Genomic DNA, 16,956 nt, shown 5'->3' with positions numbered 1-16,956 from the left:
ATATAAATTAAAAAAAATTGATCTTTGTGGGGGGTATTCTGGAGAGAGCAACTTTCTTGTCATTTGGTACATCAACTAACACCCACTCATATATACTTCCCAGTTAGAATACTGAAGTCTCACCACTATAGTTGAAGCAAGGAATTTGATAAAATGAATGAAGTACTTGTGGGAAAAGAGTCCAATTCTGATATTCTAGAATTTCTGTGTGTGAGATCTCATGGAGCCAACACATGTGAGTAAGGTATCACGTATTTGACACAAAGCTTGCAATCCTCTGAAAGTCATTACTGGCCATTTGTTTGCAGCCTCTGACTCTCCATCCACAGCTTTGAAGAACACATGGAAAATAGGAACAATGTGACGGAGTTTGTCCTCCTGGGGCTCACACAAAATCTTGAGATGCAAAAAGTTCTATTTGTCCTATTCTTACTCATCTACATTGCAACAATATTGGGCAATCTGCTTATCATGGTGCCCATCGCAGCCAGCAGGTCACTTGGTTCCCCCATGTATTTTTTCCTGGCTTATTTATCATTTATAGATGGTGTCTATTCGACCACCATTGCTCCCAAAATGATCACTGACTTGCTTCATGAGAAAAAGACTATTTCCTTCCAGTCTTGTATGACTCAAGTCTTTATAGATAATTTAACTGCTGGTGCTTAAGTCATTCTCCTGGTGGTGATGGCCTATGACCGATATGTAGCCATCTGCAAACCTCTTCATTATTTGATCATCATGAATTGGAGGGTATGTGTCCTCATGCTGCTGGTGGCCTGGACTGGAGGCTTTCTGCACTTACTGGTTCAATTGCTTTTTATTTATCATTTCCTTTTCTGTGGTCCCAGTGTAATTGACAACTTTGTCTGTGACACGTACCCTTTACTGAAACTTTCTTGCAGCAACACACATCTCATTGGACTCCCTATGATAGCTAATGGAGGGGCAATTTGCACTGTTGTCTTTTTCATTCTCTTAGTGTCCTATGGGGTCATATTACAATCCCTGAAGACTCATAGTTTGGAAGGGAATCACAAAGCCTCCTACAGTTGTGCATCCCATATGATGGTGGTCATTTTATTCTTTGTTCCCTGTATCTTCCTGTATGCCAGGGCTAATTCAGCCCTACCCATTGATAAATCCATGACTGTGTGGGTTTTTTTTTTTTCATTTATTTTTATTAGTTGGAGGCTAATTACTTTACAGTATTGTAGTGGGTTTTGTCATACATTGACATGAATCAGTCATGGATTTACATGTATTCCCCATCCCGATCCCCCCTCCCTCTCTACCCAATCCCTCTGACTGTGACTGTGGTTTTAACTTTCATAACTCCCATGTTGAACCCCTTAATCTACACCCTGAGAAATGCAGAGATGAAAAATGCCATGAGGAAACTTTGGAGTAAAAATGTGACCTTAATTGGAAGAGGTTGTGTAGGACATGATATTCTTTTTTTTTTTTTTTAGAGAATCAAAGAATATTTTCAATATCAGTGATTACAACTAAAAAATAATTTTCTTTGAGTTACTTAAACTACTTTTTCCTGAAACAGCTATATGAACTAATCCTTATCCTAGTGGAATAGTTTATAGATCTTAAACACCAAGAGAATTGCATAGCTTCAATCTCTTACAGATGTAATCAAACTGTGTTAAGATTCTATAGTGGAATCTGACAAAAAATTAATTTAAAATTTCACAGACATGATCATAGCTGCATTTTCAAATCTGTGAAAAATGAAATTTGTTAACATATACTATGATTGTGCCATATGGTTGGTTTTGTATATTCTGATCAAATTTTGAACTGAAAAATTAAATTGTTCAACCCCAGTCTCTGTATCTGGATCACTTGGCCTCCTCCAATGATTGAAATGCATGATTAAATCATTCATGTCACTTAAGGCCCCAGAGTCTGCCTGCATTAAAGTAAAATGTCTGGGTACAAGTTTTTTTTAGCACAATGAATGTTTAACATTTTGGAAACAGATTATTTTCCTTTATATAATTAATGCTAATCTGATTCTCTATAAGCTGTATGTTCTTGACTTAAATGATTAAGTAAAAGTTGTCTTTCTCTTCGCAATTGCTCTATATCAGTCTTGGGGATCAGATACAGTATTATAAGCATCATATTTAAGGCTCTAGAATCACATGTTTCCTGTTAGAACTCAACTTACAGCATAGATACTGCTGCTGCTACTGCTAAGTCACTTCCCGTCGTGTCTGACTCTGTGCGACCCCATCCCTGGGATTCTCCAGGCAAGAACACTGGAGTGGGTTGCCATTTCCTTCTCCAATGCATAAAAGTGAAAAGTGAAAGTGAAGTCACTCAGTCATGTCTGACTCTTTGCCACCCCAAGTCCTAAAATATGCCTTCATCCTTTTCTCAATTGTAACTGGATTCATCTTGTGTACTTAGCAATATTAATGCCTCCACATACCTGACACACATTGAATAAAGTTTCCTTTATTTCTCAGTGGAAGAAATTTAAAAAAAGTGCTTCAGATCTTTTAATCAGAAAGAAATCTAGGACACTAGCTTTAAGATCAGGAGATGTGGGTTTTAATTCTCACTATGCCGTCATTTTATTCCATAACCTTTAAATTTCTAAAAGTACTTAGGTGATTTGGAAGCTGTTTCAAAGTTCCATGATTCTTCCCATGCCAATAATTTGTTATAAATATTGTTATATTTGCTTATACTCCTGTTAGAAGTAAAATTATCTCATTCCCCTAAACTTTTCTATTTCTGATAGATAACATAAAAAAATACCCTCCTGGTATAAAAGTGTCTTAGGATTGGATTAAGACATGTTGCCTCTGGGTGACAGGATGAGATGGTTGGATGATATCACTGAAGCAATGGACATGAGTTAGAGCAACCTCTGGGAGATATTGAAGGATTGGGAAGCCTGGTGTGCTGCAGTTCATGGGGTCGCAAAGAATGAGACATGACTTATTGACTGAAAAACAACGAGATATATAAACTCTAGTCTTGAGTGCTTTGTTGTTTTGAGAACATGTTCTTGCACCTATCCAAGTGCAGAAAGCTGCCAAGAGAACACTTTGGCAGGTACCTGGTTGCTGTGAAATTAGTCCCTGAGTCTATCAAAAGTCAAAGTACACCTCAACTAGTTTCTGATCAATAGTGATATGATCCATATATAATCCCTCCTGCTTTCATTCTGTTTTACCTTTCAAGTTTGAGAATCTGCTGTCTTTTCAGGATTTTGAACTATTCTGTCCTCGGATTTGTATTCTGGGAACAGACTTTCCTGGTATAGATCTAAGAAATTCCCCTTTGAAAAATTATTTTCATGAATATGAATAGTAATTAAACATCAGTTAAATTTAAATCAATTTAACATCAAATTTAACATCAATTAAAAAATAAAATATCATAGTGAAAAATAAAAAAAAATAGTTACCCAACTAACTGTTTATATATGTAATATTAAATATGTAGACTCCATATTTAAGCTCATTTACTATCAAATATCTAAGTTCATATACAGTCAACTTTTTTTTTTTTTTTTCCTCTCATCATGTTTTGTTCTCATGTAGACATCAGGATGAAGTTCACAAAGATGTATGTTGTAAAAGTTCTTCTCTGATGTTCAGTTACCTTACTTGAGATAATTGGTTTGTTGGCAAGACCTGGTAATGATGGCGAAATATCCCTTGGGTTTAATTAGCCACAGATAAGTAACTTCATAGACTTTGCTGCCAAACAGGATATGTGGTAGCACTTTTAAGGCTCAAGAGAAAGGTCTTCTTCACAGGTACTGTTTATGTCTCAAAAACCCACTTACTGTATCTGAATTAGTTGACGCTTTTAATATTGAAATTGACTTCTTTCTTGGTGCACTGACAGCTACCTGCGGCCCTGGCTGTAGACCTACGCCAGACAAGCTCGTGGGTGAGATTCCCCCCCCACCTGCCCCCGTCCCGCCAGGAAATCATACAGTCATAGAACATCAGGTTTAAACGGATTTTACAAATCATAAAGTCACCTCTCACCCCCACCAGTCTAAGATTTAAATCTCTTTTAAGCATGTCAATCATCAAGAAAAATAGGTTCAACTACAGAGCTATCAATTTAGAAGTAAAAATATTTCAGACTTTTTCTTACTGATATATATTTAGCACCTCTGTTAAAACAACACGTTATTCAAAAATATGTAATATATTTTAGTTATCCACTTCCCCAATGTTGAGCCTTCTGTGTGGTTTCTAAATTTTCCACAGCTTTTAATAACGGTGTTGAACATATTTGAACATTTAATTTTTCTGTTTTAAAAATATTTCCCATTAGGTGATTTCTAGAAAGAGTATTTTGGAGTAAAAAAAAAAAAAAAGACAAAATAATTTCTATTTTTTCACAGTTATGTCTGAATAACTTTTATTAATTATGTCTAGTTCTTACTTTCTATTCACTATACTTTTTATGATCTGCTGAGAAACTCCACCTCAGAATAAGGAAATGCAATGAAGCTGTTGTACTTTGTTTTTGCACATGTACAGAATTTTCATCTTGGAAAAAGGAATATTTTTTTATTACTATTATGCTTATGTTTTCTCTTTTCTTTGGAAAATTTGTGTCTCAACTTTCCTCATCCTATTAGAAATGCAGTATCCTGTAGCCAAGAATGATTGACGATGGATGCTATGGGAAGATGGGAGAAGAAGGCAGGGGAATGCCTGTAGCAGAAACATAATGGAGTGGGAGGGTGATTTGTATCAGGGATGGATGCCTTGCTGCTATTTGGTAATGAAATGTCAGGGAAGGGGTTACAAAGACATTTAACAGGCACACTTTTTATGACTCTATGTAAACACATATACATTACTATACATAGTCATATCCAATAAATATTTGTTGAATGAATGAACTTGTAATATTAACAATTACTTATACTAACAGATTTTATATGTGTTTGGGTATATATGCATAGTACTTTACCTCATCCAGTAGAGTATTTCTTTCTATTTTTCACATCAAAGCTCTATTTTTAAAACTTTGAAAATAATGATTTTCTTTGCTTGATAGATCTTATGTTATTGCACACCTATGTCACAGTTTTTTATACATCTACTGAAGCTGTAAATTTACTGACTGTAACTATGTTAAATTGTATGTGGAACAGGATTTTGAAGAATGAAAAATATTCATTAATAAATATTATAATTATCCTGAAAGTAAAATGGCCCAGTAATATACTCTTTTCTAGAGGCAATTAATATTTTCATACTTACCCCATAAAGTGTGTCAGAAATTATTAAAGTGGAATGCAGCTTCCTTTCAAAGGTTCATTTATATTTTTCATAAAAAGCAGTGATAAACAGAGCTGGAGGACAAGAACACTTGAATTCCTCCAGGTTTATAATCTGGCGAAGAAGGTGTACTCCTACCCACGAAGAACGACAATTTGGAAAACATTTACTCATCATCTAACAGGTTTCAGACACTGCAGACATCCTGCCAGGCACTGTGGTAGGCACAGTGAGTAAACACACTTGAGTAGCATATGCATTTTGGTAGGTAAAAGGGACAGTGTGTTGCCAAGGACTTATGTCCATTTCCCTAAACTGCCTGCTTGTGATAGATTTACTGATGTGTCTTTCTTTCCACAGGTAGACCTAAGAATTCAATGTAAATTCTCACAGAAAAAAGAATAGCTCTATCCCCTGTGGGACACCTCTCAGCTTTTGAGATACATCTGAGAATTACAATTTGTAACCTCATGAACACAAAGGAGGACTTGAAATCAAGGAACACTGAGATGACATGGCAGAGTTGTATGCAGCTGAAATCAGGAGGAGAATCCAGGTCTCATGTAGAGAGCCCAGTGTTTTCTCACTACATTACACATCACGTGTTTCCCTCTAGATGTTTTACAGGTGACAGGTGCTGGGCGTCTGAAGAGATGGAAAGCATCATGAAAAAAATAAGAATGATTTGAAACAATTACTGGGGCAAAAGTGCCAAGGACTTGAGCCACAGCTATAGTGACTGCTCTGTTTTGTTCTAAGAAATTCAGACCATAAACCTTTCATGATTAACAGATGCCACTTTTTATTTCTTTGTAGGAATTCAGGCCCCAATAAGGTATTACTTCCTAAATGGATGTTCTTATACCTCCCAACAATGTGACCGAATTTGTTCTCTTGGGACTCACACAGAATCCACACTTGCAGAAAATAATCTTCATTGTCTTTTTGTTTATTTTCCTATTCACTGTTCTGGCCAATTTGCTCATTGTCATCACCATCTCCCTCAGCCCCACACTTTCTGCTCCTATGTACTTCCTTCTCACTTACTTGGCCTTCATAGATGCCTCCTACACATCCGTCACCACCCCTAAATTGATCACGGACCTGCTGTACCAGAGAAGAACCATCTCCTGGGGTGGCTGCCTGACTCAGCTCTTCCTGGAGCACTTCCTGGGAGGATCAGAGATCATACTCCTCATCGTCATGGCCTATGACCGCTATGTGGCCATCTGCAAGCCCCTGCACTACACGACCATCATGCAACATGGGCTCTGCCAGCTCCTGGTGATGGTGGCCTGGAGCGGGGGGATCCTCCATGCCACTGTGCAGATTATTTTCGTGGTCAACTTGACCTTCTGTGGTCCCAACATCTTTGATCACTTCATGTGTGACCTCTTTCCATTGTTAAAACTTGCCTGCGGTGACACCTACAAGCTTGGAATGGTGGTGGCAGCCAACAGTGGGGCCATGTGCTTGCTCATTTTTTTCCTGCTCTTCATCTCCTACATAGTCATCCTGAGCTCCCTGAAATCCCATGGCTCTGAAGGACGGCGCAGAGCCCTCTCTACATGTGGCTCCCACTTTACAGTAGTGGTGCTCTTTTTTGTCCCTTGCATATTCACCTACATGCGTCCTGTGGTCACGTATCCTGTGGACAAGTGGGTGACTGTATTCTTTGCAATCCTCACTCCCATGTTAAATCCCATCATTTACACAGTGAGAAACACAGAGGTGAAAAATGCCATGATGAATTTGATGAAGAGGAGAATAACTTAGACTGTTCATGAAGCCAATAGTATGGTGATTTATCTATGTAGAGAGGATTATATCTATTGTAAAATATGAAAAAAACCAATAAATTTTGCAGATCATTGACATTAAAAAAGGCCCAGAAACTAAAATTAGTTGAATGCTTAATGGATAGGTACTTTGATAGGTGCTTTTTATAACTTTTAATGTACTCTGCCAAGGATTTAACATTCACGTGCATAGATTTAGGATGTGCAATAGAAAAAACACCTATGAATCCCAAGTGAGATGATTATAGAGTATGTATTTCTACTGCACTAAAATCTTCATTCAAATGTTGCTTGGATGAAATTGGCTCTTCCCTAGGGCCTGCCTTGATTTCAGATCTTCTTTTATTTTTACTTAACCTGTGGTAAAGCAAATAGATCCTAGAAATTGTTAGATATATAGGGAAGGGATACTTACAGAGTGAAAAAATCACTGTTGAATTTTTTTTGGCACTATGAATTCATCAAAAGCAAAAAGAGAAACACTCACTAAAGGAGGAAGGAACAGTTCTCAATCTATCTTTAATTCTTTTTATAGCATAAAAAATAAACCAGAAATTTAAAAATTATTCTTAATTTGGTCTCATTCTCTTAAATATCCTATCACTTACAGTTTTTGTTGAATATAAAGGAATTGTTTTCTTTTCTTCTTACCAAGACTTGAGGAGTCTTTTGAATAAAGAAGAGTAAACATCCTTTAATCACATGTCAGCAACAAGAAGAAAACATATCTAAGAATTTTAGCTACAACATTTGAATCCAAGTTTTCCAAATCCCAGTTCTACTTTCTTCAAATAAAATACAGTTGCCTTTGATATATTTCAGTTCAGTTCAGCCACTCAGTCATGTCCGACTCTTTGTGACCCCGTGGACTGCAGCACGTCAGGCTTTCCTGTCCTTCACCAACTCATGATACATTTATGTCCATAGATAAGAAATGTATCTATAATGTTAATGATTCACTTCTCCTTTAAGAAGACAGTCAAATTTGCTGTAGCCTTGTCACATGTGGGGCAGTATAAGATTACCTATGCTCAGAACAATTTCCACTAATTGAAAGAAATCAGAAGAGAAATTTTGCTCTTATGAACAAAAACATTACTGTACTAATGTTGGCCTTTTAGGAAAGCAAAATTTTACAAATGTTTTCAGAACACAACTTTAGGAAAGTGTGATACCTGTAATGCTCCTCTAGACACATGGAGAATACCAGATCATTCTACATTATTACCTAATTAGGTAATAATTATTACCTAACTATTAAGCTTTATAAGTCAAAGCTTCTCTGACCATAACACTCCAACTTGTGCTATTTCAGAAATATTCTCTTAAACTCAGTAGTCATCTCTAGCCTTTTTTATACCATAATTTGACCATATAGTGCTGCCAGAGCATTCACACCTATTCTTTGGGGGTGACTATTTATTAGCTTATGCATGGTGCCTCAAATTCATAGGAAATCACAGCTTTTCCCACAATGTCGAGGCTTGGAAGATAATATCATCAGTACTTAATCTATTAAAGATGATCAGTTTTGCAGTTGATGGTGAGAATTAAGCACTGCAATAGAACCTACACTAAATAACATACGGTTCATTTTGCCTTATGACTGTTAGATAGGAGTTGAGAGTAACTCAGGGGTAAGAATGGAAAAAGTATTAAGTATATGTCATTTCTACTCAAAAATGAAATGAGTGATTTGAAGAGGAAAATAAGACCGAAGGGGCTATACCAAGGGCTCAGTGTCAACAGCAAACCTGGAAGGTGTAAGAAAAGAAGAAAGAAATGTAAGGCAGGCTCACCTTAGTTATGGAATTTTGTTGGTTTGTAAATAATTAGGGAATTTAAGGTATTTCTTTGCACTCATCATCAAAAATCTCACGAGAACAACACCATTTGATTGTGTCTGATTCTTTAAGAAACATATAAAGAGATATGTCTCTCTTAAATATCAATGAGATAAATAATATTTGGATATGTTGTTAAGAATATTTTCATTTAATCTGGACTGTTAATTTAATGAACATATTAGGCATTAAATGAGGAAGGTGAGCTCATTGTTGAAGGCCAACTATGAGGCATACATTTTGATAGGTTCTTTACATACTTTAACTCCCTTAATGAAGCAACATGTATTATTAGACAGGTTGATTCTTCATTTTATACAAAAAGAAAATGTGACAATGAAATTAAACAATATCAAACCTCTGAAACTCTGCTTCCTCTACTCTTTCCACTTCACAAGATTTTTCCTAGCTTGATGTGAAAATATCAAAATACAGATCTGATCACTGGCCAAGTTGTGAAGATTGTCATTGAAGAATTCAGCCTTTATTTTGGGGTGGGGGGATGGATGGGGCATTTTCTTCCTCTCATTTATGCATTGATCTTCACTTCCCAGGCTACTTGCACTTTCTTGATTCCTCTTATATCAGAGAAAAACCAACATGATGATCTCATTTGTGCAGATACGTTACCCTTTACGCATATCATGAAAAGTGAAGTGTAATGGACTTAAGAAATAAAAATCAAATAGTTGATTTTCAAAAAAGAGTGGCACTTAGGTGAAAGAGATATTTGGACAAAAAAATAAGCAGCTCAGTCATTGAGGAGACTGATACTTTGTTTGAGCATGAAGGTAGCACCTTGAGCAACTATATAGGTACCCTTTCCTCAGGGCTTTTCACACTGTTATCCCATAGTGTTAACAAAAGCTACTGGAAAAATATCCTCATGGGCAATTCGGCTTAGGACATTTTGACAAATGACATTAGGACATTTATTTGTCCAAATAAAACTGTCTAGTGCCTACAGTATGTGACAGAGTTATAGGAACTGGATATGCAACTTTTACAAATAAAAGTTGTGTTTGTGTGAAAGTTAAATTCCAGTGGGGAGTGGATGTATAATAAACAAATAAATAAAATAAAAATAGAATTTTGTTAGCAATGGGTCTGAAGAAAATCATTTTATAAGAAGGTGTTGCAGGAGAGAAGAATTGGTTAGAGATTTGTGTAGTTTTTAAAGTCCAGCTAGAATTGTAGTTATGGCCAAGTTTAAATAATCACGTTATTCTTCTCACCCTTTTAAAAAATAAGTAGGTTGCTCTAACACATACACTTGAAATGAAGAAAATATCTCCCTGAGGCATGTAAAAATGTTTTCTTGGAGGATGAAAATGTCAAAGTTTTTAATATATAAAGCACAGATATACATAAAACAGATAAATGGGCAGTATTTTTGTGATTATAATATTTTAAGGGGAGTGATTAAGGAAACAATGCTTAAAATGTGCCTTTAGAAAACACTATTGATAGAAGATTAAGTAATACAGCCCTAGCTTATGTCTGAATGGCTAGGTAAGATAACTACTCATGGAGTAACTAGGAAACGCCATCCAAGCACAGAGGTTGGCCCATCACCTGTGCGGATTATATTCAGTAAAACTGAGAGGCTCTTCCTTCTCAGCAGGCTTCCCAGAGTACATTGTCAACTATGTTAACAAATCAGTTGTAGCCTGTGAAGTATATTATATATGTAAGATATTGATATTTTTAATAAGGAAGGCTATAACCCCAAATATTTCTAAATTCAAAGGATGTCGATTGAGAATATTGTTACGGAGTGAGAGTTTAGTCCTTATTTTTTCTGGCTTAGAAACATTTTAGAATCCATTATAATGGCAACTCTCCTGAAGTTAGATGTGATATAATTTTAACAACAGTCTTCAAAGATGTAGGGAACACCAGGTTAGGTGATACAAGAATTCAGTCTTGATAGTACCTAGGTGGCCAAGAATAAGTCCTATAGATTTTTCTTCATCTGTATTATCAGGCAGGCAAATTAAGAAAAGAGTTAAGTTGTTGAAAAATTACTGAATGGTTACTGTTGTGATATGGCTTCGTGTTTGTGGAGTATCAGCTTGGCCTGGCTCCAGTGAATATCAGCCCCTGGGATAAGTGGGTCATTGCAGTGGTGGATTGGAACTGACTGGTATGGTGATTAGTGCCTCAGTCAGTAGAGACAGCCTCAAAGGGATGCAGTTGAAATGATGCAAGTCTGCACATTGAAAATGGCACTTTGCCCTCTTTCAGCTCAGGTTCTGTTACCCAAAGGAGAAACATCTCAATAATGATGTGTCTGCCAAGGTGTGTATTAAAAACTGTTTACAAATTAAACTCAAGTATAACTAAACAGCTAAACAGCAGTTCCATGAACAATTATGTAAACAGCTTAGCTGAGCTGGCTGCCTTATTTGGCAATCTTTCCTATTTGGATGAAGTCTGAATTACTTTGCCACATTCAAGTGGCAAATCCCTGGACATTATGTAAACCCCTGGACACTTAGATCATCTGTTTAAAATCTTTCTTTAAAATCATTAGAAATTCTGGTCCTATCAAAATGACACCCCATTAAGTGATTGGATGTTTTGCTCCCAGTGTGGCCCTGACTTATTTGCCTCTGTGCTTGGATTTGCTAAGTTGTAACTCTAATATGTCATGACTTCAAGCTCCTTTTTTAGAGGAAAGTTCTCATAACTACATCCTAGATGGAGCTAGATCTTTGGTTACCCTGACATGGTTCTAAAAATTGTACTTCCATAATATCTGCCTTTTATTTACTGGAACCGTCAGGTAACTGGGTTTTAGAGGTCGCAGAGATGACATGAGACTGAGTTTGGGAGGTGATTTTAACAAATATTTGAGCATTTAACACAGTTACAGCCTTATCAATTTGAACTATTATTTTAAAATCTTTGAATAACTGAATTACTTATATGTGCACACAATTATATTTAAAATGTGTCAGTAGTTCACCTGTCTTGTCTATATAAACAAATTGTAGCCTCAAGATGAAGAGCTTTGAGCTATCAACAATTTTTAGCTTAATTTACTTTAATCTCTTTGGGCAATTTATCAAAATGTAAGTGTCTCCCTTTGGTCTCTGTCTAGATCATGAGATTATCAAATAAAATAGTGTGTTTATGTTTCAGAGATGTGTTTTAGAAAAGGGAGGAACAGGAGTAGCTGATATATACAGGATACTTTAAGATAGATTTTGTGTTTCTCTTCTTTCATGCAGTTTTCTGTGTATACACACACACTCACACACACACACACACAGATATATTCATTTTTCCTCTTGTACTAGTTTCCTTTAACTTAATGTTTCTACTAATCATCTCTTAGAAAGACTTTTTATCATGATTTTTCTCTCTGTTTGAATTGATTAATGATTCCAGTTTTTCAGTGATACTGAAGAGTTGACTTCAGAAATATATCTATCTATGTAAAAATACATTCCTTTGTGAGCAGCTCTGCCCACAGGGATGGTGTTGGCTTTGGTGCTGAGGGTAATGTATTATTATGAGATTGGTATATTTGTTTAGATTATATATCTCTATATAGACATGCCATTGTATGCAATTTAAATTTATCTGGAGGCCAATAATATATTTATTATGACATTAGCGAAATTCTATGAATGAATACAAATTAAAATGAGGTGAGTTTTCGCCTAATTTGTTTTAAATATATTAGTTTAATAATGATAATATTTAGAATTGGCAAGGCTGTGAGGAAAATTGCCATCTAATACTCTGTAATACACAATTTATGACAATAAAAGATACTTCAAAACTTTGAGAGAGGAATGTTACAGAGGCTATCAAATTTAAACATATGCATATTTTTGACGTGGTGATGATATAGATTTCTTCAACAGAAATATTCAAACCACTAAGTAAAGATTTCTGTAAGGGATGTTCCTTATGGCCCTGTATGTGAGGCAAAATATTAGAAATAAAATTAATTCCAAGCAAAAATGGACTGGTTAAAAGAACTATGTTGTAGCCATAAGATGGAATAATGTTTGTATGTGTGTATAAGTTTCTCAGTCATGTTTGACTCTTTGTGACCCCACGGACTGTAGCCTACAAAGCTCCTCTGTCCATGGGATTTCCCAGGCAAGAATACTGGCTTGGGTAACTATTCCCTTCTCCAAGGGATCTTCCCAGTGCAGAAATCAAACTTGGGTCTCCCACACTGCAGGCAGATTCTTAACCATCTGAGCCACCAGTGAAGCCACCAAATAGAATAATATGTAGCAATTAAAATGAAGAAGAATTCATAAATACTGACATAAATATGACATACTGACATATTCACAAATACTGACTTCAAATATATATATATATATTTGAAGGTTTTCCATTTAGTATGTCGGGTTTTATACCATTTAGAATGTTCAATCTGTGGGCCTTCTATCCTCCTCTTTGAAGCTTTAGGGTCATTTTGCAAAGTTTAAAAACTTACTAACACAATATATTTAGGATGTCATGGCACTACATATTTATTTTGAGGAGAACTGTGTGTCTTACTATTTATTTTCCTATCCAGAATAAAACAAATATTGGGAAGGATTGATTGGAGCTCAGTAAAATTTTGTAATTGTCTCCAGAGAAAGCACATAAATCTTGCTTTATGGTTTTCCTCTTTAAAAAGAGGACTCTGTTATTTACTTTTAATTCACAGTTTCAGTAAGCTGATCATCAGAAAAGGTTTAGTGTCTTTTGCTAGCCTGAATTGCAGCCCAATCCCCAAAGCCACAGAATGTTTGTATTTCTACAAATATTTGTATAAACATTCATAGGCCTGTGTCTAAGAGTACACAAGTATGTATCCTACTGCCACACACTCAGATCTGTTTACTTCCATCACCAGTCACATCCACAACTGGGTGTTGTTTTCACTTTGCCTCAACTTGTTCATTCTTTCTGGAGCCTTTTCTCCACTCTTCTCCAGTAGCATGTTGGCACCTACTGACGTGAGGAGTTCATCATTTTGCTTTTCCATACTGTTCATGGGGTTCTCAAGGCAAGAATACTGAAGTGGTTTGCATTCTCTTCTCCAGATCTGTACCCAACTTCAGGTATCTCTATGATTATATATACACATATATATATTACACATATATATATATATACTCAATGATATGTGAATCTGTATCCAATAGTATGTATATGTCTATAGGTGATCGTACATGGATCTGTAATGTGTGACACATGGATAAGCATTTGATAAACAATATAGATACATTTGTATGTATATTCATATTTATTTGATATGATTACACATAATCTTCCATGTATGTGGGCACACAGGGATATTTCTTACCACACATAGGTCTATGTTTGATCATACACAGACCTGTATCTGTCCACAGACATAGCTATATTTTGTTACACGCTGGTCTGTAACTGACTCTGGAGAATTAATTTAGGCAGGATGTGAGTGAACAATTCTTCTGTTCCATGTGGCATAGACTGAGGTCATTCTCTCATAGTCAGCTGATTGTTGGGCTTTTAAGGAGCATCCAGGATGATTACAGTTAACATGAATGGTGCGTTGGTTGGGATGCACAGAACACCAGAATCTGCTGGGTCTCTTTCTTCTCCATGTAGATACAGGGCTGTGTAGACAATGCCAGTCCAGTGAGGTTGTCAGACTTATAAAATGTCAGCTCAATGTTCCCAGAGGGAAGAGGCAAAAGCTAGCAAGTCAGTTAAGTCTTCATCCCATCATGGAATGGTGCTACTGGAAATGGAATGGTGTTTTTTCTCATATCTGTTCGTCAGCCTTTTAAATTCCAGGTTCTTGGTTCTTAATCCAGATTGATTCTTCATCAAAGGAGACAATCAACACAGTGGAAATATAACATATTTGTAAAGAATATATATCATAATGACTTAATAAAATATATAAGGAACTTCTACAACTAAATACCAAAAAACCCCACAAATAAGCCAATTTACAAATGGAAAAAGAACCTGAAGAGATAGTTTTCCAAAGTAGACATGGAAATGGCCAATAGGAACATGAGAAAGTGTTCAATATCACTAATCATTGGGGAAATGCAAATTAATATCAAAACGAGATATCACATCACATCTGTTAGGATGGATATATGAGGTATATATCAGAGAATAACTTTTGGTTAGGGCATACTGAAGATGGAATCCTACTAGAGTAATTCCCATAGATACAAATGAGTTCTGTTCTTAGGGTGTGTTCCTAAGTCCAATCTGTTCGTTGGTCTGAAAGGTTAGCCTAGGTACCCAACTAACACAGCCGACTTTGTACTGTAATAGATTTGTAATAATTTTCACAAAAGTAACACACGAATAAGTAAATAAACATTTTTTAATCTAACAAGCTCAATACCTCTTTTTTTATAACAAATAATATCACAGTGAACATAGTACATATGTCTCTTCTGTTCACCAGAAGTATATGCTCTAGTGATGCCCTTTATGTGGGCTTCATGGATCATCTGCTATTGTGGGCTGGCTGCTGTGGACATGATTGTAAACATAACTGGCCCAAGTCCCTTTGGTTGACGGCCCTTTTGTAGTGGCTGCAAGCTGCTGGTGGGTGAGGCCAGGTGCTGGTATGGCTGATTGTATGGGCAAAGATTCCCAGTTCTGGAGCAAACCCATTGGTGTGTGGGTCTGAGTGATGAAAGAGCTCACTTTGAAGCTATAGGTTTCTAGGGCTAGTGATGACAAACTGGTGGGTAGCACCTAGTCCTAGGTAGGCTGGCTGAGGGCCCCAGTGTGTCCTTGAGCAGAGACTCCAGGATTTAACTCTATCCACCAGTGGTCTGGCACTAGCCCCAGGACCCAGTGGGTCCTGCCAGTGTCTGGACACCAGCCCTTAGACCAGAGTGGTCTTCCTACTGGGCCACAACCCCAACATACTGCAGCAGATGCCAACACCATGAACACAATGGTCCTGCAGCCAAGCTTATCATGATCTTGTTCACCTAACAGCAAACACAAACTGGCCTAGCGTCAACAACTAACAGAATGGCACTATATCTCTGGAACTCTCAAAAGCTCCCCGGTCTGAAAAGTCTCATTTTTGGCTGCTCATCTTTTTGGTGCAGGAAACATGGGCTAGGTAGCTTGATGTGGAGCTCAGACCCCTCTATCCTTGGGGATATATCCCCTATATCCTTGGGAGGAACCTTTGCAATTCAATTATTCTACCATCTGTGTGTTGCCTATTCAGGCTACTGGACTTCACGCTGTAGTACTGTGTCTCTGACACTCCTACCTGTCCCATCATGTTTCCTTCCTTATACATTTAGTCACAAAGGATGTTATCTACTAGTCTTCAGTACATTCTCATCAATAGTTGTTCTGTAAATAGTTATAGTTTTGGCGTTTCCATGGGAGGATCTTTCTATTCTACCCTATTGATCATGACACACTATATTCAATCTCTGTTTATGACAATATTGCAGATGGTGACTGCAGCCATGAATTTAAAAGATGCTTACTCCTTGAAAGGAAAGTCATGACTAACCTAGGCAGCATATCAAAAAGCAGAGACATTACTTTGCCAACAAAGGTCCATCTAGTCAAGACTATGGTTTTTCCAGTAGTCAGGTATAGATGTGAGAGTTGGCTTATGAAGAAAGCTGAGCACTGAAGAATTGATGCTTTTGAACTGTGGTGTTGGAGAAGACTCTTGAGAGTCCCTTGGACTGCAAGGAGATCCAGCCAGCCCATCCTAAAGGAGATCAATCTTGAGTGTACATTGGAAGGACTGATGTTGAAGCTGAAATTCCAATACTGATGCAAAGAGCTGACTCATTTGAAAAGAACCTGATGCTGGGAAAGATTGAGGTGGGAGGAGAAGGGGACGACAGAGAATGCAATAGTTAGATGGCATCACCGACTCAATAGACATGAGTTTGGGTAAGTTCCAGGAGTTGGCAATGGACAGGAAGGCCTGGACTGTTGGAGTCCATGGGGTTGCAAAGAGTCAGATACTACTGAGCGACTAAACTGAACTGAATGACAATACCATTC

General features: G+C 36.9%; 1 protein-coding gene and 1 pseudogene across 1 annotated transcript; both read left to right on the top strand.

Moving 5' to 3' along the window:
• The first annotated feature begins 342 nt into the window (after nucleotides 1–342).
• LOC122432263 lies at nucleotides 343–3,995 on the top strand (annotated as a pseudogene).
• A 2,136-nt stretch (nucleotides 3,996–6,131) lies between these two features.
• On the top strand, nucleotides 6,132–7,058 carry LOC122432607 (olfactory receptor 140-like). The gene has a single exon (XM_043454633.1). It carries the CDS (start codon nucleotides 6,132–6,134, stop codon nucleotides 7,056–7,058), a length of 927 nt encoding a protein of 308 aa, XP_043310568.1.
• Nucleotides 7,059–16,956: the final 9,898 nt, after the last annotated feature.

This window comes from Cervus canadensis, chromosome 31, assembly GCF_019320065.1.
Source record: "Cervus canadensis isolate Bull #8, Minnesota chromosome 31, ASM1932006v1, whole genome shotgun sequence".
Taxonomy (NCBI): domain Eukaryota; kingdom Metazoa; phylum Chordata; class Mammalia; order Artiodactyla; family Cervidae; genus Cervus; species Cervus canadensis.
The sequence above is the reverse complement of the archived record's forward strand: the minus strand, read 5'-3'. Positions and strand labels throughout refer to the sequence as shown.